The 22,714-nt window shown below is 43.2% G+C and overlaps 1 protein-coding gene across 1 annotated transcript; it reads right to left on the minus strand.

The window, feature by feature from the left end:
- Positions 1-172: 172 nt before the first annotated feature.
- Positions 173-10,509, minus strand: stx10 (syntaxin 10). Its single transcript, XM_018740822.2, has 8 exons — positions 10,404-10,509; positions 8,125-8,294; positions 4,764-4,858; positions 4,215-4,277; positions 3,074-3,178; positions 2,868-2,974; positions 2,642-2,736; positions 173-1,532 (listed from the first exon to the last, which is right to left on the minus strand). Exons 1-8 carry the CDS (start codon positions 10,436-10,438, stop codon positions 1,456-1,458), a joined length of 747 nt encoding a protein of 248 aa, XP_018596338.1. The 5' UTR covers positions 10,439-10,509; the 3' UTR covers positions 173-1,455.
- Positions 10,510-22,714: the final 12,205 nt, after the last annotated feature.

The raw sequence follows: 22,714 nt of genomic DNA on the forward strand, positions 1-22,714 counted from the left end.
TTGGGCCAGACGGACAGCAGCTGAAGTGAAGTGCCAAGAAACACACATTAACTGAGGAAGAGGTTCAACTTTCATCTAGGCCGCTTGGGAACTGCTTTGGTCACAAGCAGAAGGAAGCCCTTTCCCCAGACCTCAGAAGGGTTGAGCCACAGTCCAGATTTCAACCCCCAGAGCAGGCTAGTGAAAGAATTCCTACCAACTCCTGCTGAATACCCCACTGCTCAGATGTGTTCAGCAGAATTCAAAGCACTTTAAAATGGCATGAACTACACACACTCTTCAGTGTCCCTCACACTGACTGCACTGACAAATCAAAATTTTGAGAGCAGCAATTAACTTATCTTACTATGGAAATTCAAAAGCAACTAGCCAATAAATGCAAAATATTCTAATTAACTATATAAGTCCACATACTATTAAAATAAGGCAGAAATTTAAGGGACTCAATGGGGTTAAGGAAGTTCAGTGGCACAGACATTTTGACAAACACACACAAAAAAAAAAACCAATGGCAGTGAATACTTGTATAACTCCAAATACAAAATTGTGATGTATAAGTTAAGACAGGAGTAATCAAACAATTTAAAATGACTTCCCCACCTTTCAGGCACCATCATACAAAAACAAATTATATAAAAAATGTTTGGAAAATGATTTGTGCCTCTTTTACTGCAAACCAGAAGTTAGGCACTGTCATTAAGGCATCATGTTAAGGGCAGTTAGTTACCTGACACTACTGCCCTGTTTGCCTCACAGGACAAAGTTACAGTTCACAGCTAAAGCCATATATGGCAGAAAACCAATTCTGGAGGCACGGCCATAGCTTGTTCAAATGCACCGAGTGAAAAGCCACGGATTAAAAACTAAATTAATCATAAAGCTCACTATTACATCTGAAAACACAGTAATGCACTGCTGTGAAGTAGGCCTGAGAATGAAAATAGAAATATGAACGTTTACAAAACGTACAATATACACAAAGACACCATCGTCCACTAGGGTGCGCAGTGACATGTCACTATTTAAACTTCTGTGCATCATCCAGCAACTGTCAGAAGCATCCTTAGTACAGTTCTTTCGATTGGCTACCTGGCTTCATGACAGTTTGCTGTGCTGGAAGCACGGACCTGTTTATGAAATATTTAAAAAGGCAACAGTCTAGTAAAATGTCTTGCGGTACCATATTTCAGAGAAACACACTCCATCTAAAAACTTATGTTATAGATCCTGAACTGGTCAGCTCCTGCTGAAGTTGAACGAGTTCTCTGTAGACACCGGTTAATGATGTGGCAGGCAGCTCGAAAAAGCAGAAGCAAAAAGAGCAAAAGATGGTCTCAATTACCCTTCCGTGCGTAAAAAGTACATGAAGAAGACGGCGGCGATCACATCTGTTGCTCTGCCCCATCCGCAATCTCCTGAAGGGCTTGGGGTTTGGCAAAGCCAGAGAGTTCATCATTAGAGTGCAAAAAAGAGGATCAGAACAACGATCACAATCGCCACGAGGACGCCGATTGCACACCACTGTCGTCGACCTGTGAAGACAGAGAGGGGAGAAAGACAGTTGCTGTTTCGCTTAGGTCAGGTACCAGGAGGAGGCGCGGTATTACCAGTCCAGCCTTGAGCGATTTCACTCAAAGGGAAGACGGCACATTCCAGCATGAATCGGAGCACTCGGGTCCTGGGGACCCGGTATGTGTGCTGCTTTTTGCTTTAGCCACTGCTTCTCTGATGAACTTTGCTGCCATGAAATAATCTACCTGCTGCAGCAACTAATACGGGCATTCCTCCATTTACGACATGCAACTCACGACGACCCCAACTTACGATGGTCAACCTAATTATAATTATTTTCAAGTCCTGACATTGGGTCATAACATCTAACGATAACCGCTCCATCTGCTGTATGACAACATCTGCTGGCCATACTGACCCAAAACACCCACGTTTCTTATTGATTACATTTTATTTACAGAACATTTCATTTTGTGATTCTATTTAAGTTACTTTTTATTTACTGTGACAAACAAAATGTGAGAGTGCTCTGTTGGTGTAGAAAAAGGCAAAGAAAAACAGATTTAAAAATCAAAGGGAACATAATAGTGTAGAAGAAAAACAATTACAATACTGTATTGTATATTAGTATTATATTAACATGAAAAATGTTTGAAATTAATAAAAATATGATAAAGCCCTACTATAAAACATAGCATTCATGGATTAATATAGTTTATATATTCTCATGGTTTATATAATAACGTACAAGGGGGATTGTGATGAGATTGTCAGAAGGGAAGCCCATCATAAGTCGACCAGTTGTACTTGCAGGTGACAGACGCTACTATGTTTGGGAATAAATGCTATAAAAACAGCTCCAAAAAATTGCTGGATGAATTAATGAATGACTGAGTTATCAATAAGCATTTGTAGAGTGCAGGGTCCTAGTGCTCCACATCTCAGAATCATATGGGGGTGTCATGCTGGGCTCACAGTGGACGAGAGACTAGTCCATTACATGACACGATAAGTCAAATCATAGACATAATTCAAACTAAAACTTGACCCTGCCAAATCACTAATGAGCATGCAGTTGGCACCCTCATGAGGGAACTGTAGGTGAAGGAATTCAGAGATGGACACTCACTGCTGGTCATGTGTGAGACTTTCTCCATCTTCTTCAGCACCGAGTCTATGCGTGAGTTGGTCTGGTCCATCTCCTCACTGAACTCCCCAAGCATGCTGCTCAGGATACACAGGGCTTTTAACAGACATGGACTGATCTAAATGAACCACAATGTCCATACAAGTGTACTGCGGGCCATTACACCCCCTCCGAACACTGGTGTGGTACATTTTGGATGGACACTCACACAGCCTGTTCATCCAGCTCATCTCCAATGCGGCCAGACATGTCCTTGAGCACACGGATGCTGCCCGAAACCAGCTCTAGCTGGTCATCCTGCTCCTGCATGATGAGCTAGAGGAGGAGGTGAGGAGCACGGTCATCATCACTGCAGCTCAGAAATCCAGAAGAACTCAGCTTCACTGCCATCCCCCACATCTCAGTCACATTCACCTGCTGTTGCTCCTGCTGCTCCTGGATGTAGCGGGAGTTGGCCGAAACCAAGCAAGGCTCGAGTCCCGCAGCATGATAAGTCGGTCCAGCAGCTCCCAGCAAAGCCTGGCAAGAGGGGGAGGAGGTAATATACCAAGAGAGCAGAGAATACCAATGCCAACCTTCACCTAGCAACCCTGCTGGGGCAACAAGGCAGTAAGCAAGTTTCTACTGAGTTCCTGCATTCCACAAGCTGCAGCCTTTGGATAGCTTTTGGTCCTGTTTTCTATCTCGTTTATTAATGCTTTTTTCTCTGTAAAGGGCAGCATGAATTGAAGTTTGCCACAAAATCCTGGAGAACCTGGCAGGTGACAGGGTGACTTCATTCGGATCTCCACACATCACAAAATGGTTTAGTAGAACCGGCAACACCCCACAAGCTCAGCTCACCACCCATGCTGGACATCGACATTTATTATTTATCCTGCTGGAGCGACATTAGCATTCTCGCGGGGAGGTGATGTTCCCCTGTAAGCTGTGCACACAGCCCATTAACCATGCAAAAAATGGCAAAACATTGATCGCATCTGAAGTATCCATTTTCCAACTATTAAAGGCTTTACACAACAGTCAATGAAGCTGACATGGCTGTCTGCTCCTCTCAGGCCAGTATACACTGTTACTGCCCATGTCTTCCTGTTCTTGCTAAAGCAGTTTCATTTTACAGACGTATCATTTATATCATGCTGGACCTATAACTCCCCCTATAGGACACATGTTGCAGCTAAAAATCTAGCAAAGAAACTTTCTTTACAGTGCATACGAGCAAGAATACTGCCGAGGGGAGGGGCCTCCATGGGTCACACAACCACTTTCTGAATGGTGTTCGCAATTACGTCACTTCACGACCTCAGAAAACACACAATTAGTGCTCCTCTGCTACTAAAAATATAAGTTACCAACCTCGACGATCGATATATCCAAACCCAATGTACAAAAACAGCTTTGTTTTACATCCCAACACAAATAAAATCTCAATTTCCATAAATATCTTTTTAGAATAACCTTTAACTTCATATGAAACAAATCTCTTCTATGACGACTCTGAGTGATGCCAGAGGTCACTTGGCGATGCTGAACGACGTCCGCGATACCAACTCACCTGTCTGTTCTTCTTCTTGGTCTGCGCCACTGCTGCGGGGCTTGAGAGCTGCTCCTTCATCTCCTGCAGAAATTGTACAGTGTTACTCACTAGGTGGCAGACTAGTTAAGAGTGTTGCAATTAAAGGATCTGGTTTTAAATCCCTTCTCCTTACTCTGAACTGATACAGTAAAAATTACCCTGCTGGTTAAATGTGTAAATCACTGCTGAGTAGCCTAGTATACAAACCTCCCACACTCAGACATCTTGGACAAAGGATTCAGCTAAATGAATTAATAATAAATATACATATAAGGCATAATCCCATCTCACATATTTTGATATGCTAATAGTGATAATGGTGGTGCAGTGGTTTGAAAAAAAACATTTAAAAAAGTTTAAAAGTTCTAATGCATGAGGGGAGTAGTTTATAACCTTGGGAAAAGAATGGTTACAAAAATTATGTAACCCTGAAACTGTGAGTTATGAACAGTTAAGGCATTTTGATGAAAACAGTAACAAACACTTGGTAGAAGTTAAGAAGTGTGCAATGTGAAGGGCGGTGGGCACCTGCACCGCCTGTCGCGTCATCTCCACAAAGTTCTTCCGCTCCTGCAGCTCGTGCTCTGCGAGCCGGAACTTGCCCGGGTTGGACTCCACGATGCCTACCAAGTTAAGGTCTTCACATACCTGTCATTTGCATGCACATGCGGGGTCCACTACAATGCCACTTTCCAGAGGCTACCAGAGACTCTCAGACTCTTCATCACAAAGCTCATTACAAGTGAACTTGAAACCAGAAATTTGGCTCAGTGAAGTTGGGCCCCCCTACAAACAGCACAAATGAAATAAACCTTATGATTCCAGTCTTTGAGATATTAACATTTATTTATTTCGGACGTGATGTCACTCCAGCCCCCCTACACAGTTGCAGGAACTCGAATTTGGGTTCATTCGTTTGTGCTACATTTGTGCTGATTTGTGCCATTCAAAGCGCAGTTCTATATCCTTTCGTTCTGGAGATATTAAAGGCTGCTTACATGGCATGTGACGTCACTCAAGCCCCCCTAAAACGCCGCAGACACTTGAATTGGGGCTCATTCATTTGTGCCGTTTAAACTGCGGTTCTCCCTTCTTTGGTTCTGGAGATATACATGGTTGTTTACATGGCACGTGACCCCACTTCAGCCTCCCACAATATCGAAGAAATCCGGGCTCATTTGTTAGTGCTACATTTGTGCCGGCTTGTGCCATTCCAACCGTGGTTCTCTCTCTTTTACTTTTTAAATATTAGGGGATATGTTACACATGACATCACTGCGGTATTTCAGATATTAGTGACTATATGACACGTTATTTCTGGCAATATTCATAACGTACATTATGACTTGTAGTCCGTATAATAGTATTGCATTTTACCTGATCCTGTCCCTCCCACCTCACTCACCAGTCCATGTTGTCGTTGAACATGACGGAAAAACTGCTGCTGTTCAATGAACAGTATTAATTCACCCAGGTCGACACAACAAGTGGGAGGAAAAAAACAGCACTGTATAGTTAACTCTGAGGATTTTTTTTTTTTAAATGAACATTTAATGAATTAACATGTGCTGGAAAATTGCTCATTCTCCTGTTCCCGTTTAGAATTTTTTTGACTTCGGCGGTGACATCTTAGTAAACACCTGTAGTTAAAATTACAGGGATGACAGAAAAAGACAACTTTACGAAGTATTTAGAAAAACTGCAAACTAATTGTTTTTGGGAAATCTCACGGGAAAAAATTATTACATTATGAATACTTCTTAAACTAATCTTACATACCCTGCTCACAACAGTTCTGGGAGGAGACTTTATCAAAATATTACAACGATCGCAGTACTTTAAACAAGCGAAAAATCAAAGTGGACGCTGTGCTTTAATTAAACACACTGAAATAAAACAAGTCTTTACAAGGACCCAGAATCTTTTTGGTGGGGGAGGAAGTCTGTGATGTCACAGTCAGTTCTTATACTATTGAAATGTGTATTTTTTATCTACATTCATTGCCAAAAACACACATTTCCAAAGAAGAAAATAATATGTAAAGAAACTTTACACTGAACAACTACATACAAAGGCTGTACCATAGAATGAGGCCGGATCAGGATCCCAGCACTACATAGCGGAGGTCGGGAGCTGTGACCGCCCACACACACACACACAACTTCCAAACAGGAGTGGAATTTTCCAGCACATGTTTATTTATTTCTTCATGTTTTTTTGTTAAGACAGCATTGTTTCACAGAACAACACATGTGTTGTGTGTACAGGATGCTGGAAACATTGCAGTGCATTTGTACATGTTTCAAGTTCATTTTTTAAATTTTAAAAAAAAAAAAAAAAAACTTTGAAGTTAACTGTACAGTGCTGTTTTTTTCACTTGTTGTGTCGACCTGGGTGAATCAACACTGTTCATTTAACAGCAGCAGTTTTTCCATTCTGTTTGACCACAACAGAACTGGTAAGTGAAGTGAGAGGGACAGGATCAGGTAAAAGGCAATAGTATTATACAGACTGCAAGTCATAATGTACATGTTATGAATATCGCCAGAAATAACGTGTCATATTGTCACATATCTGAAATACCGCAGTGATGTCACGTGCAACATATCCCTTAATGTTTATAAAAGTAAAAGAGATGGAACCACAGTTCGAACGGCAAAAATGTAACACTAACAAATGAGCCTGAATTCGAGTTTCTCTGATATTTGGGGGGGGGGGGCTGGAGTGGGGTCACGTGCCATGTAAACAACCATGTATATCTCCAGAACCAAAGGAGGTAGAACCGCGGTTCTAACGGCACAAATGTAGCACTAATGAAAAATATGTATTTCTTTATTTGTGCCATTTGTAGGGGGGCCAACTTCACGGTTCCGGGTGACATCATGTAAAATACTATCCTTTATATTTAAAGTAGTGAAGGAGGACCGTGATTCGAACAGCACAGATCGGCACAAATGTAGCACTAACACTAATAAATGAGCCCCAGTTTGAGTTTCTCCAGTATTGTAGGGGGGCTGGAGTGAGGTCACATGCCATGTAAACAACCATGTATATCTCCAGAACCAAAGGAGGTAGAACCGCAGTTTAAACGGCACAAATGTAGCACTAATGAATGAGCCCCAATTCGAGATCTGTGACATGGTAGGGGGGCTGGTGATGTCACGTGCTATGTAAACATCCCCTATTATCTCCAAAAGTAACAGAGATAGAACCGCGATTTGAAGGGCACAAATCGGCACAAATGAAACACAAACGAACGAGCCCGAATTCGAGTTCCTGCAGCATTGTAGGAGGGCTGGAGTGACATCACTTCCAAAATAAATAAATGTTAATACCTTAAAAACTGTAATGGCACAAATTCTAATTTTTACGGCTAAACAGCACAAATGTTGCACTAACGAATCATAACATTCATTTCATTTGTGCTGTTTGTAGGGGGGGCAACTTCACGGACCTCAGAAATTCTGCCTGTTCAAATCCAAGAATGAACTGCTACTGCACTTTTGAGTGAGGCATTGTACTGATCTGGACTGTATCAATTTCATCCCCCATCAAATGCATATCCAATGCAGGGTCTCAGTGATACAGAGTCTATCCCAGAGTCTTAGGGTGTAAGGCAGAGTACCCCCTGGATAGGACAGCAGTCTATCACAGGTGAACCACATAAATACTCATTCACTCACACATGCACACACAGAGAGCAATTTAGTCACAAAATCACCCAGAGCACAGGAGTGCAACCCGCTGCACCAGCATACTGCCCCTTGAAGTATCTGCAGCTCTACAAATTTTTGAATGTGTAAAATTCTAACATGTGTGCCTCAGTATTATATTGATCAGTAATGAGCCCCATCCACTGACTTGTGATCCTGTGGTCCAGTGTGGATACTGATGGTTTCATGGAGGTCCTCCAGGTCCCAGTCGATGGCTCTCAGGCAGTTCCTCAGCTCATTGGTGCTCCAGTCCAGTTCGTCCCTGCTGACTGGTGTGCTCTCCTCTAGCAGCTCTTCCCACCGTTCAAAGAGCCCACGTGCCCGGCCCAAGGCCTTCTGCACCTCCCTGTGTGTGACAGCACACAACGCTGTTCAAAAAATCTCACCAGATCCCACAACGGAGAGCTGCTGTTATACCCTTGGGCAAGAGCTGCATCAGCTCTTCACTTTTAACGTGAGGGAAACATGAGCTCGAGATTAAAGATAAGGAGAAAAGAGGGTTTGGCACACCAACAAATAATGCCTAAGAGACCCTTTCAAAGTGAAACATACATAACCCACCTTAAAGATGACATGGCATTTCAATTATATCCCAAATATATAAAATACAATTGGAATTATTAGATAAAATACAGACAGCAAAAAAAAAAAAAAAAGGACAGCATATGGATACAGCTGTTTATTATAAATAGAAGTAGGACAGTAGTTAGAGCTGTTGCCTTTGGACCCAGAATCCCACCTCCAGCTGTAGTACCCTTGATCAAGGTACTTACCCTCAACTGCTACAGTAAACATTAAATAGTTGTGGGTAGCTCAATACTATAAAGCTGTATGATTTGGTAAAAAGTATAAATGAATTAATGTATTTTGTTATTATAAACCCCCTGGTATTTCAAGTGCCCCAGCCTGGTGAATGGAATCTAGTTTTGGAAGTTCTAGTAGAAAATAAGCAACACAGACCATAACACGGTCACACAACAGACCGCTTGATTTTCACAACATGATGATCTTTGACTCTCGTATACGTCGCACACATGGCTGTAAGCCCAGCTCTGTTATGAACATGACATTATATCTACCTTATTTTTCTACCATGTTCTTCTTACAATTCTACTTCGCTTTTATTCTTGAGACGTCTTTGTGGCCTGATGGTGAGATCCAACACCTTAAAGCCTGTTGTTCTAGTGGAGCACAGTGGAAGCCTTTAATGTAACCAAAATCAAATCTGGCAAATTTTCACCACAACATCCATGTTTAGTGCCAACCCTTCCTTCCCCAGAGGATGGTGGTGCACTGCAGTCTGAAGACTGTCATTTCAAATCCCTCTTCTGCTGTTTCACTGTATACTGTACCAACTGTATATGGTTGAAATGATAATAATGCCACTTTGACTAGTACCCTCAACCAAGTAAATCTGAACTGATACAGTAAGGACACCCTGGAGTGAGTAAAGCAGTGCAAAGTTGGGGATAGCGTAGTGGTTAGAGCTACTGCATTTGCATTCAAAGCAAGGTTAGTTACCGCTCAAATCTCACCTACTCCTGTAGCACCTTTGAGCAAGGTACCTACCCTAAATTTCACATTTTCGGAACCGCTTGTGCCATACGGGGTTGCGGGGAACTGGAGCCTACCCGGCAACACAGGGCGTAAGGCCGGAGGGGGAGGGGACACACCCAGGACGGGACGCCAGTCCGCCGCAAGGCACCCCAAGCGGGACTCGAACCCCAGACCCACCAAAGAGCAGGACAAGGACCAACCCACTGCGCCACCATGCCCCCCTGTACTGCAGTAAAAATTACCCAGCTGTATAAATGGGAAAAGAATTGTATTTTAACACTGGAAGTCACTTTGGAGAACAGCATCAATTATGAGTAAACTTAGCAATCCAACAGTGAGAAGAGAGAGTAATTTTTTTATGTTGCCCTCCAGTGAGTGATTAGGTTCTCTGACCTGTGACAACAGGACAAGATGTCAAACAGGCTCAATAACACACATGGAGATGACCGATACACTTCGCCTGCAAGACTCTATGCACTCAACACACATCACTCCAATGGTCTCTCTCACACACACAGACAGACACTGAGACAGAGCTGTGTTGTACTAGACTCTGCTGCTGTGTGGCAAAACTTCATCAATAACACTTCCAGCCCAGCACACGAATACGTGTGAAACTGTAAGAACACTGCCTGTGTGTGTGTGTGTGTGTGTGTGTGTGTGTGTGTGAGAGAGAGAGACGGACAGTGTAGCCTCAAACCGCTTCTCCCGGACAGACACTTGACATGGCCCAAAGTTTATCAAGTCAAAGTGTGTGTGTGTGAAGCCCGGAGACTTCCCTCAAACCAGGAACATCGGGCCGGCAGGAGGGGAAATAATAATATGGAGCCGCCACGAACACAGGACCGCCGTCTGGGGAACACATTTGCGACAAGAGCAACAAGGAGCCGCCTCTCACCCTTTCACCACGAAAAACGGGTCCTCCATCGACATGATGTTAGCAGCTTCTCCACAAGACCCAGCACTTCACCTGCCCACCCCCTCAGGCCTTCAGAGCCCGTACGTCACGCTCCACGTCATGTGACCGCGGGTCAAGGGTCAATCAACTGTCACATGACTTGAGTACTTCCTGCTTTGTGATTGGCTGGAGGGAGTGCCTGCATGTGTGTCGCTTACTTTTTTATTTTATTGCAGAAAAGGAGCAACACTGCATTGAAAGACAATAACATACTATACAAGGAAAAAGGAAAAAAAAGATAACAGTAGCATCTCATTCAATATGAAAAATGTGATCATAATTCTTAATAAACTTGTTATTCTTATTGTTATCAATAAGTTTAAGAGAGTTTACGAAGGGAAATCTCAGCAAGAAAGACATCGAATCTAGGCAAAGTCTTGAGAAACTTGTTTTTTGTGAATAAAAAATTTACAATGCAACATGAAAAAATTAACAAGATCAATAGCATAGTTACTGCCAGAAAAATACAGAAATATATCTTTCAATGAAAACTTAAAATCTAATTTTATATAAGCAGATAAATAACAACTTAAGCTCTCCCAAAGAGATTTACCTTACTGCAATGGTAGAATAAATGAAGTAGTGTTTCTTCCTCAACTTTGCAGAAAACATAAGTTTGAGAGGTCAACAAAAGCAGCAATTTGGGAGTTGGTTGGATAGACATTATGAAGAATCTTAAAATGTACCTCTCTTATTTTATTAGAAATACAAAATTTTTCAGGGAGTAACCATGCTTTCTTCCAGGGAATACTATCAAAAAAAAATTGTTCCGGAAAAAAATGACATCTAGGGGATGTGTACACTGAATAATGTAACAATCACTTTATATATTTATTATTACATTTTTTATCACATTTTTTATCACCCTTCCTGGATCAGGGCCTTGGCATGGCGAAAGGGCTTGCGTGATCTAGGGATCTCCAGAGCTATGTCGTCAGGAGCATTATGCTCCTGGTAGGGTATCCCAAGGCAAACAGGTCTGGAGTGAAGATCCAGACTAACACGATCCAAAAACCTCCATGAAAAATGGAAACAGAAGAACGTTTACCTTGCCCGGAATAGGGTCACTGGGACCTACCCCTGGAGCCAGGCCTGGGAGTAGCGTTCCTAGACGAGAGCCTGGTGGCCAGGCAGCCCACGTAACTCAGCCAGACTCACCCCGAAAAGGCATCGTGGGGGGGCCATGTGGGCCCACCACCTGCAAGGTCCAGCATGGGGGTCCGGTGCTATATATATACCTGGCCGCGGCACGGGGCGAGGTGGCGCATGGCACCCCTTGCAACGAAAACTGACTCTTGGTACGTGGAATGTCACCTCACTTGGGGGGAAGGAGCCGGAACTGGTGCAGGAGGTTGAGAAATACCAACTATATATAGTTGGGCTCACATCCACTCACAGTGTTGGCTCTGGAATCAAACTCCTCGATGAGGGCTGGTCCCTCTCCTACTCAGGAGTTGCACGAGGTGAGAGGCGCCGGGCGGGTGTGGGGATACTCACAAGTCCCCGGCTGGCTGCCATACAGTTGGAGTTTGCCCCGGTGGACGAGAGGGTCGCCTCAATGCGACTTAGGGTCGCAGAGAGGAAGACTTTGACTGTTGTGTGTGCTTATGCACCAAACAGCAGTTCGGAGTATTCGGCCTTCTTGGAGAAGGTGGGAGGGGTTCTGGGCAAGGCCCCACCTACAGACTCCATTGTCCTGCTGAGGGACTTCAACGCTCACGTTGGCAATGACTGGGAAATCCGGCGGGGGGTGATTGGGAAGAACGGCCTGCCCGATCTGAACCTGAATGGTGAAATGTTATTAGACTTCTGTGCTAGTCATGGTTTGTCCATAACAAACACCATGTTTGAACACAAGGATGCTCATAAGTGTACTTGGTACCAGAGCTCCTTGGGCCAAAGGTCAATGATCGACTTTGTAGTCGTTTCTTCTGACTTGAGGCTACATGTTTTAGACACTCGGGTGAAGAGAGGTGCAGAGCTGTCAACTGATCACCATCTGGTGGTGAGCTGGATCAGACGGCAGGGAAAACTGATGGACAGACCCGGTAGGCCCAGACGTTTAATGAGGGTGTGCTGGGAATGACAGTCAGAGGACCTTGTCTGGAATGATTTTAACTCACACCTCCGGAAGAGCTTCTTCCATGTCTCGGAGGAGGTAGGGGGCATGGAGTCTGAATGGACCCTGTTCAAAACCTCCATTATGGAAGCAGCCAGGCACAGCTGTGGCCAAAAGCTTGTTGGTGCCAGCCAGGGCGGCAACCTGAGAACCCGCTGGTGGACACCGGTGGTGAGGGAAGCCGTCAAGCTGAAGAAGGAGGCCTTTAGGGCCTGGTTGGCTCTGGGGACTCATGACTCAGCAGACAGGTACCGTCAGGCGAGAAAGGCGGCAGCGGCTGCGATTGCAGAAGCAAAATCCAGAGCATGGAAGGAGTTTGGAGAGGCCATGGAAAATGGTCGGCTTCAAAGAGGTTCTGGAGAACCATCCGGCAGCTCAGAAGGGGTTGGAGGAGTTTCGCTCAGGCTGTGTTTAGCAGGAGTGGAGAAACTCTGATCTCTGATGAGGACATTGTCGGGAGGTGGAAGGAGCACTTTGAAGAACTCTTAAACCTGACTGATATGTCTCCCTTACAGGAGTCAGGCCCAGAGGCTTTTGGGTTGTCAGAATCCATTTCCCTGGTGGAAGTCACTGAGGTAGTTGGTAAGCTCCACAGTGACAAGCACCAGGAGTGGATGAGATCCGCCCGGAAATGCTTACGGCCCTGGATGTTGCAGGGCTGTCATGGTTGACACGCCTCTACAATGTTGCATGGACCTCGAGGACAGTGCCCTTGGATTGGCAAACTGGGGTGGTGGTCCCAATCTTTAAGAAAGGGGACCGGAGAGTGTGTGCTAACTATCGGGGCATCACACTTCTCAGCCTCCCCGGGAAAGTCTATGCCGGGGTGCTGGAGAGGAGGCTCCGGCCCATAGTTGAACCTCAGATTGAAGAGGAACAATGCGGATTCCGCCCTGGCCATGGAACTGTGGACCAGCTTTTTACCCTCGCACAGATCATTGAAGGGGCATGGGAATTCGCTAATCCAGTCTACATGTGTTTTGTGGACTTGGAGAAGGCCTATGACCGTGTTCCCTCGGAAATTCTGTAGGAGGTGCTTCGGGAGTATGGGGTACCGGGGCCACTACTGTGGGCCATTCGGTCCTTGTACATACGGAGCGAAAGCTGTGTCCGCATACTCGGCATTAAGTCAGGCCTGTTCAGTGTGGGTGTTGGACTCCGCCAAGGTTGTGCCTTGTCTCCACTCCTGTTTGTGGTTTTCATGGACAGGATATCAAGGCGCAGTCGAGGTCAGGAGGGCATTCTGTGTGGGAGTTGGAAGGTGACGTCTCTGCTTTTTGCAGATGATGATGTCTTTTTGGCACCGTCACATGGTTGCCTCCAACACGCACTGGAACGGTTTGCAGCCGAGTGTGAAGCGGTTGGGATGAGGAACAGTACCTCAAAGTCTGAGTTCATGGTTCTCTCACGGAAAAGGATGGCATTCCCCCTCCAGGTAAGGGGAGAGAATTTGCCCCAGGTGAAGGATTTTAAGTATCTTGGGGTCTTGTTCACGAGTGAGGGGAGAAGGGAGCGTGAGATTGGCTGCAGACTGGGAGCAGCGGCAGCAGTAATGTGGTCACTGTACCGGACTGTAGTGGTGAAGGAGGAGCTGTACCGGATTGTAGTGGTGAAGGCAAAGCTCTCCATTTACCAGTCAATCTACGTCCCTATCCTCACCTATGGTCATGACCTCTGAGTAATGACCGAAAGAATAAGATTGCGGATACAAGCGGCTGAAATGGGTTTTCTCCACAGAGTGTTGGGACTCACTCTCCATGATAGGGTGAGGAGTTCAGATGTCCGGGAGGAGCTCAGAGTAGAGCCGCTACTCCTTCACATTGAGAGGAGCCAGTTGAGGTGGTTCGGGCATCTGATAAGGATGCCCCCTGGATGCCTCCCTTTGGAGGTATACCAGGCACGGCCAACTGGGACGAGGCCCCAAGGTTGGCCCAGGACCCGCTGGAGAGATTATATCTCACAGTTGGCCTGGGAACGGCTGGGGATCCCCCAGGTTGAGCTGGAGGAAGTTGCGGGGGACAGGGGCAGCTGGGCCTCTCTGCTCTACCTGTTACCACCACGACCCTTTTAGGACAAGCGGGACAGAAGATGGATGGATGGATGGATGGATGGATGGATTTTTTATCACAAAGACAAACACCATCCAATACAAGTTTGGACATAATTGTTTTTCTCTCATTAAAGCAGAGGTGTGTTTTAAATAAGTGCACATAACTTGGAGATAAAGCTTTGATGACAGAATTGAAAGTCCCAGCTGGCAGAGGAAGATTATACAAAGTCATACAGTAAATTCTTCATACTCCTGTATAGTGCCATCATTTTTAAATAAATCCAATACAAAAATAATACCTCTGTCATACCACTTGTCCATGAAAAAGGATTTGCCTCAGATTAAAATATTCGAATCATTCCAAAGAATTTCTTTGCGAGGAGAAAAATTGTGCACATAACACAATTTCCAAGCAAGTAAAGCTTGTTAGTAAAAGTTAGAGGGAGATATTGGTAATTTAGAAGGGATGAAATTGCATTTTAAAAGAAAATCTAAGACGCCTAATCTACAAAATATGGCATTGGGGATATAGTACCAAACTGAATCATTACCGCAAAGACATTTTCTTAACCAACTAATTCTAAATGAGCTAATCAATTCTTTAAAATCCGAAACTTCCAGTCCACCCTCAGAACATCTGTTAGACAAAACAGATTTCCTAATTTTGTGGGATTTGTTCTTCCAAATAAAATTCAATAACATTCTGTTAATGCCATCACAAATTTTGTCAGTAACAAATAAAGATAAAGGGGGATAAACACAACAAGACAATCCTTCTTTTTGATATAAGAATTCTGCTATATATTGACAGATCTTGTTGAAGCCAACAATTAAAGATTGTTCTAGTTTTTGTTATTTTAGGTGAAAAATTAAGTTGTTGGCGAGTCAGTCTATCCTTAGTAAGGAAAATTCCCAGGTACTTAACACAGTCTTTGACAGGTATATGATGTATCGATGATTGTTGAGTATCATAAAGACAAAATAGTTCATTCACACACACTTTCTGAACCACTTGTCCCATTTAGGGTCACAAGGAGCCAGAGCCTAACCTGGCAACACAGGGCAGAAGGCTGGAGGGAGACGGGACACACCCAGGATAGGATGCCAGTCTGTCGCAAGGCACCCCAAGCAGGACTCAAACCCCAAACCCACCGGAGAGCAGGACCCAGTCCAACCCACTGCGCCACCGCACCTCCCCGGAATCACATAGTTGCTTGAAATCCTCATTAATACCTGAAACTTTATCACAAATACTCAATAGAAAAGCATCACATTTTTCTTGAGAAAACCGAGAAGTATAAAATTTTTTATAAAAGGTGTATAGAAAGGTTGAGATCATTCCTGGATCTGTACATAAATCAACATTAATTTTTAAGGCAGAGAGAGGTGTCTTTTTATGATTTTTTTTCTCTAGAGCAAAAAATAGTGTTTCTTTCACCCTTCTCGATCCACGTTGCTCTAGAGCATATAAAAGCACCTTTAATAATCTCCGTATACATATTTTCAATTTGCAATTGACAGACGTTCAGTTCTACCTCATCTTCTTTACTGAGATTATCCTTCTGCACTATCAATGAAAGGGGCATCTTCTAAAAGACGATTATTAAATTTCCAGTAAACTCTTGTACTATTTAACTTTCCATATTGTTCAAGGTCCAAAGAAATTAACATGTGATCAGTAAATGGGGCAAACTGATGATTAACAGAAATGACATCTTTCAAAATAGCATGAGAAATAAGAAAAAGATCAATGTGATCCAGATTTGTTGGACCACGTAAAGCCTCTACAACCACTGTTAAAGAAACGCCAAGCATCTACCACGGAAAGATTTTCACACAACCATAAAATAATGTTATCACGTGAATTAGGTGCCACATGTTCGAGAATGTTCAGAACAATCAAACGCAGATCCTCATTCTTGGTTTCAGGAACCCCGTGCACCTTTAAACACCAGCGCCGACTGTATTGTTCAGGCTGCTCAGTCCGCGATTTGACATCCTTGTCTGAAGATTGGAGCTCTCAGATGTCTCTTGCAATTCTGCACATCCTCTCCAAATGCTCATTAACATCAGAAACAAGCTTCTGCATTACCGCAGACAGGTTGTCAACGGCTTTCGATGTAGCATTAGTCGAGTTCTCGATGGAAATTAGCTTTTGGAAAGTAGCATCTTGTTTTGCAGAAAGCACTTGGATGGCATTCAAAATGTCAGAGATATCCCCACTAGGATCAGTCTTCTTATTAGATTTTTTAGAGGGAGGACTTTTTGCAGGAGTCGCTGGAAAGGGAGTCGCCAAGCAAAGTTTGAGACTATGGTTCGTATCAGCCGACGCAGGAGGGTCAGCAAGCACAGCGAACCTGTTGCTCAGGCAAGTGTCAGTGACAAGTTCAACTTCAGTGCTGACCTCTACATCCATAGCTTTCGAAAAGTCATGTCTCTTTCTTCCCATTTAGCAAAAGTCGATGCAAATCAATTCAAATTGTTTACGTAGAAGATCACAAAGTATATATAAAGAATTAAAGTAAACTGATTAATCACATTACTACCACTACCGCCAGAACTAAAAATTACCCGTCCATCCTTCACGATACCATCTTGGCCTCCTCATGTGTGTCCCTTACTAGAAGGGATTCCGTTTGCAAGGTTACGTTATTTGCTAAACGTTGTTTTTCCGACTGCTGAAAATCTTTCATCTTATACGTGCGAGCCCAAGATATAAATGTCATTCCCGTGTATTTACAGTTGTGAATGCAACTCATGATAGAAACTTAATTAATGGTCTTTGTAAAAATAAAAGTCATGATAAAAAAGTTTTCTGCTTGAGGATTCATAAAACCGCTGCTGAGCTCTAACCCAATCTCGGTTCTCCGATTACAATCAGAAATGAATAAAAATATTAAACACACAACGTGCGAAAATTCTTTTGTGTAACTGGGTCACAAATTCAGGAATTATTTGGTGAAAAGAAATGTTTCGGTTCTATCCAAATATTCAATTCAATTCAATTCAATTTATTTTTATAGAGTGCTCTTCTCATGCGCTATCTCATGCTCAACAAGAAGATAGAACGGAGGTAGTAATATGTTACTTATTATTATTATTATTATTATTATTATTATTTCATTTTTTTTAGAGCACTCTTCTCACGCAGTGACACAAAGCACTTTAACACAGACATAAGGCAAGAAAAACAGATACAAACAAAGAAGACGGTCAACTTATGGCTACCGTAATGAAGAACTTATAGAGCTATAAGTATACCTACTGCCCACCGGGGAAAGCAACAAAAACTCCAAACTGTAAGTTGAGGGAGAAAAAAAAACCTCTGGGGGTCCACGGGCCAGTGCTTGCCCACCCCTCTTGGGCATTCTAAAAAATAAGAATTTGTAAGCTAGTGTTTAACAAGTAATTATAAAGTTGGTGAATGGCATCTTGGATCCCTAGCTCGGTATGGAACGTCTCGATCGTCACGGCAGATGGACATCATCCTCTGTCAGCATGGGATTCGTCTGTCACCACTGGCCAGCCTTCTCAGGTCTCATGTAGCGAGGTAGTGCTGAACAAGAAGATAGGACAGAGTTAGTAATTTGTTACTTAAGTAAATTTAAAATGCATTTTTGTAAAAGTGATAAAATAAATAACCAGGGCAGGTTGAATTACATTACGAGGTGGAACGCCTGAGTGAACATATAAGTCTTAAGTCGGGATTTGAAAACAGAAACAGACGGGGCATTTCTGACAGTAACTGGTAGACTATTCCACAGTTTAAGTGCTCTATAACTAAAGGCATGACCTCCTACTGAGGTCTTATTGATCACAGGTACTTTAAGGTAACCTGCATCTAATGAACGGAGATATCGTCCTGGGATATAAAGATTAATGATCTCACAAAGGTAAGCCGGAGCAATGCCATGTGTTGCCTTATAGGTCAAAAGTAGGATTTTATAATTGACTCTATAAGAGACCGAAAGCCAATGCAAGGATTTAAGTACCGGTGTTATATGGTCGTACTTCCTGGTTCTAGTAACAATTCTCGCAGCAGCATTTTGTACCAACTGTAGCCTGGATACAGTCTGGTACGGACAACCCGACAATAAAGCATTACAGTAATCCAGCCTGCTGGAAACAAAAGCATGAACCAGTTTCTCAGAATCCCGTCTACAAAGGAATCGCCGCATTTTAGCTATGCTTCTTAATTGAAGGAAGCACGACTTAGTCAAAGCATTTACATGCGATACAAATAACAGCTTTCCATCCAGCAGGACACCCAAATCCTTGACGCAATCGGTACGCTTGAAGGTAATACCATTTGTTGTAAAGATTGACGTGATTGTGTCGAGAGTTTTAGCATCACCACCCACCACAAGTACCTCTGTTTTACTGGCATTTAGAGATAAAAAATTATTACTCATCCATAATTTTATACTGGTAAAACAATTAGTTAACGACACTACACGTGATGGATCATCAGGCTTGAACAATACATAAAGCTGTGTGTCATCAGCATACGAATGGTAATTAACATTGTGCTTGCGAATAATATCACCCAGTGGTAACATATAAAGTGAGAAAAGTAATGGACCCAACACGGAGCCCTGCGGCACACCATACTGAACCGTAGTAGAGATGGACGGGGTGCTGTCATCGGATTTCAATACAAAACTGTTCACGGTTTGCTAAAAACGATTCAAACCACTTCAGAACAGTACCTCTAAGTCCAACCAGGTTTCCAAGTCTACTCAGTAAGATACTATGCTCAACAGTATCAAACGCAGCACTCAAGTCAAGTAACATAAGAATAGAGATCTGACCAGCATCAGAAGAAATGAGAATATCATTAACAACACGTGTAAGTGCCGTTTCAGTGCTGTGACCAGTGAGGAAACCAGACTGAAATTTTTCAAATATATTATGGTGATTAAGATATTTTACAATTTGGGACGCTACGATTTTTTCGAGAATTTTGGATAAAAACGGTAAATTGGAGATCGGTCTATAATTACATGGGTTATTACAGTCCAGATCCGATTTCTTTAGTAGGGGTCTAATAACAGCGATTTTTAAGGGCTTTTGGAACACAGCCATTTAGTAACGACGTATTAATAATATAGGGGGTGCGGTGGCGCGGTGGGTTGGACCACAGTCCTGCTTTCCGGTGGGTCTGGGGTTCGAGTCCTGCTTGGGGTGCCTTGCGACGGACTGGCGTCCCGTCCTGGGTGTGTCCCCTCCCCCTCTGGCCTTACGCCCTGTGTTACCAGGTAGGCTCCGGTTCCCCGTGACCCCATATGGGACAAGCGGTTCTGAAAATGTGTGTGTGTGTGTGTGTGTGGGTCTAAAAGACAGGTAGTACTTTTCATAGAGCAAATTAGCACGGTAATTTCTTCTACAGTTATTACGTCGAAGTTACTGAGATAGTGCGGACAACTAATATCATCGTCAGAAGCGCTTATGTTTTCTAAAACCGAACTAGAAGGCACTATGGATTTGCGGATATTCACTAATTTATATTGAAAAACTACATAAATTCATCATTAGTAATGGTAGTAGAAATACATTGTTTATCTTTGTGTTTACCAGTTAAGTAAGCGATGGTATTAAACAGGAAGTGAGGGTTCTTGTGATTTTCATCAATTAACTTTGCGTAGTATTCGGATCTGGCATGAAAAAGTGCTTTTTATATTTTTTTAGACATTGTATTGTATCGTATCGCATTAACCCTTAGATACTCTACATTTTCGTATTCGCAGAACAGGCATTATGGCTTTTTCACTATTTACTATAATGTTTATTAGATATTTTGGAATTATGAATTTGTAGAAAATAAACTAAGTCTATCATTTAGTCCTTAAGATCCAAGTCACGCTTTTAAAAGGAATGTCTCTAAAATTTCTTTTTATTTCAGTTGCTAGGTACCCCTTCAAATTCAAGATCTGCTGTCATGTTGAATTACAAAGCTGTGTCCTCCTCCTGAAAGTGAATACCAATGGCTCATCCGCACAACAGCACACTCAGGCAACAGGCCCTCTGAGGTCTTTCTACACTACAAAGAATTAGTCTGATAACTACTGCTGCTGAGAAAGTCTGGCACATGACAGAAGATCTCTGTAGACTCTATAGATCCATGGGCATGTATGTCACTACATCACTTAGTTGACACCTTTCTTCCAAAGTGACTTTCAATTATTTACCCATTTAGACAGCTGGGTAATTGTTACTGTAATTTATATACCTTGCTTAAGTGTATTACCCCTGGAGGTAGAGACTCAAACCGCTTACCTTTGGATCCAAAGGCAGCACCTTTAACCACTGCACTAGTAGCTGCCCTTTTTCAGTCTGTCAATGAATATAATCTACCAATCAACCAACATCAACAACCACTTGTCCCAAGCGGGGCTGTGGCAAGCCGGAGCCTAACCCGACAACACAGGGTGCAAGGCTGGAGGGGGAGGGGACACAAGGCACCTCAAGCGGGACTCGAACCCACGCCACACCATGCCAAACTGAACTTTGAAATTACAATTTTATATCAAACAAGTGAATTTTTTTGTTAGATGGTGCCCTATTACATTAATTTCCACTGAAAAACACACACATGCAAGTATGCGCGCGCGCACTGACTGAGGCCGCTTGACCCGAGCAGGGTTGTGGCAGGCCGGGGCCAGGGCCTGGCCCGGCAGTGCAGGTTGACGCACCCAGGATGGGACACCAGTCTGTTGCAGGGCACCCCAAGCGGGACTCGAGCCCCAGACCCACCAGAGAGTAGGCACAGGCCAAGCCCGTTGCACCACCACACCTCCCACCTTAAAATGTCAATTTTGCTACAGTAAGTCACCGAAAAGGGGTTTTTATTTATTGTTAATTACAACAATCACTTATCACACTAAATCTGATAAACAGAACAGTTAATGGCTGGATAAACAGGAACACAGTACAATACCACAGTAATATCCCAGTTAGCACTCAGGATATATTTACATTTACATTTATTCATTTAGCAAATGCTTTTTTCCAAACCGATTTCCAATTAACACTATGTAGTGTTATCAGGCCATACCTTATTCACCAAAGTGACTTACACTACTAGATACACTACTTACAATGGGTCACTCATCCATACATCAGTGGAACACACTCTGTCTGTACTCACACAGTATGGGTGAACCTGAACAGCATGTCTTTGGACTGTGGAAGGAAGCTCATCCACACACGGGAGAACATGCAAACTCCACACAGATGAAGTACGAAACGAACCCATGTCCTCTCACATTACCAAGGTTGTGTGAGACCACCGTAGAACACGAAAGGCTTTTCCGAAACAGCACTAAAGGGGGTCATCATAACATCATCTCTCAGATTAGAATTATACGCGGAAAATACTAACAGAAATACAGAAAAACAAGAATGATGTTTTCATTGTGTGATTTTCCTGTGACAACACTTTTAACGACACAACGCACTGTATCAGGTGCTGGAACACTGAGTCGCATCCTGGCATGCAGCACGACCTGAGGGCTGTGTGTTTCATTCTTTTACTGTCGTTTAGCTGAACAGACACAGGGAGCGTGAGGTACATCACAGAGAGAGAGAGAGAAAGAGAGAGAGAGAGAGAGAGAGAGAGAGAGAGAGAGAGAGAGAGAGAGAGAGAGGTTATGATTGGGGTTCCCAGAAGGTAAATCTGTTTAATGCTCACATTTAGCAATTCAGTTTTTGACTGTGTTTTTTGCTGACTACTGGTTCTTTGCATTTTTGCCACTTCTGATTAGTGTTTCGTGAATTTGTTGACCTTTGTATAGAACCTTGTTAACACTATAAAGGAAACCAGAGGATAAAACCAACTTAATCAAAATGCTTTCTTTATTCACTATTTCAGTTTATTAAAAAATATAACCTCATTTGCAAAAACAGAAATGTGGTCATTCTAGTGTATGGTCAACATAAGGGCATAATTCACACAAAAAATTGAGGGGAAAGGTGAAAACAACTTTCAAGGCTACAACTCAGTTTTTAATTTCTCTGTATGGAGGATGAAAAGTGCCAAAAGGCAAATGAGTAATCCATCCATCCATCCATCCATCCATTTTT

This window comes from Scleropages formosus, chromosome 20 (assembly GCF_900964775.1).
Source record: "Scleropages formosus chromosome 20, fSclFor1.1, whole genome shotgun sequence".
Classification (NCBI taxonomy): Eukaryota; Metazoa; Chordata; class Actinopteri; order Osteoglossiformes; family Osteoglossidae; genus Scleropages; species Scleropages formosus.

Excerpts from the sequence above, each read along its gene's own strand:
- stx10 (XM_018740822.2), bottom strand. The coding sequence starts at position 10,438 with ATGTCGATGGAGGACCCGTTTTTCGTGGTGAAAGG. Across the intron at positions 8,295-10,403 it reads CCGTTTTTCGTGGTGAAAGG|GGAGGTGCAGAAGGCCTTGG; the intron begins GTGAGAGGCGGC and ends TGTCACACACAG. Across the intron at positions 1,533-2,641 it reads AGTCTCACACATGACCAGCA|GTCGACGACAGTGGTGTGCA; the intron begins GTGAGTGTCCAT and ends CTGTCTTCACAG.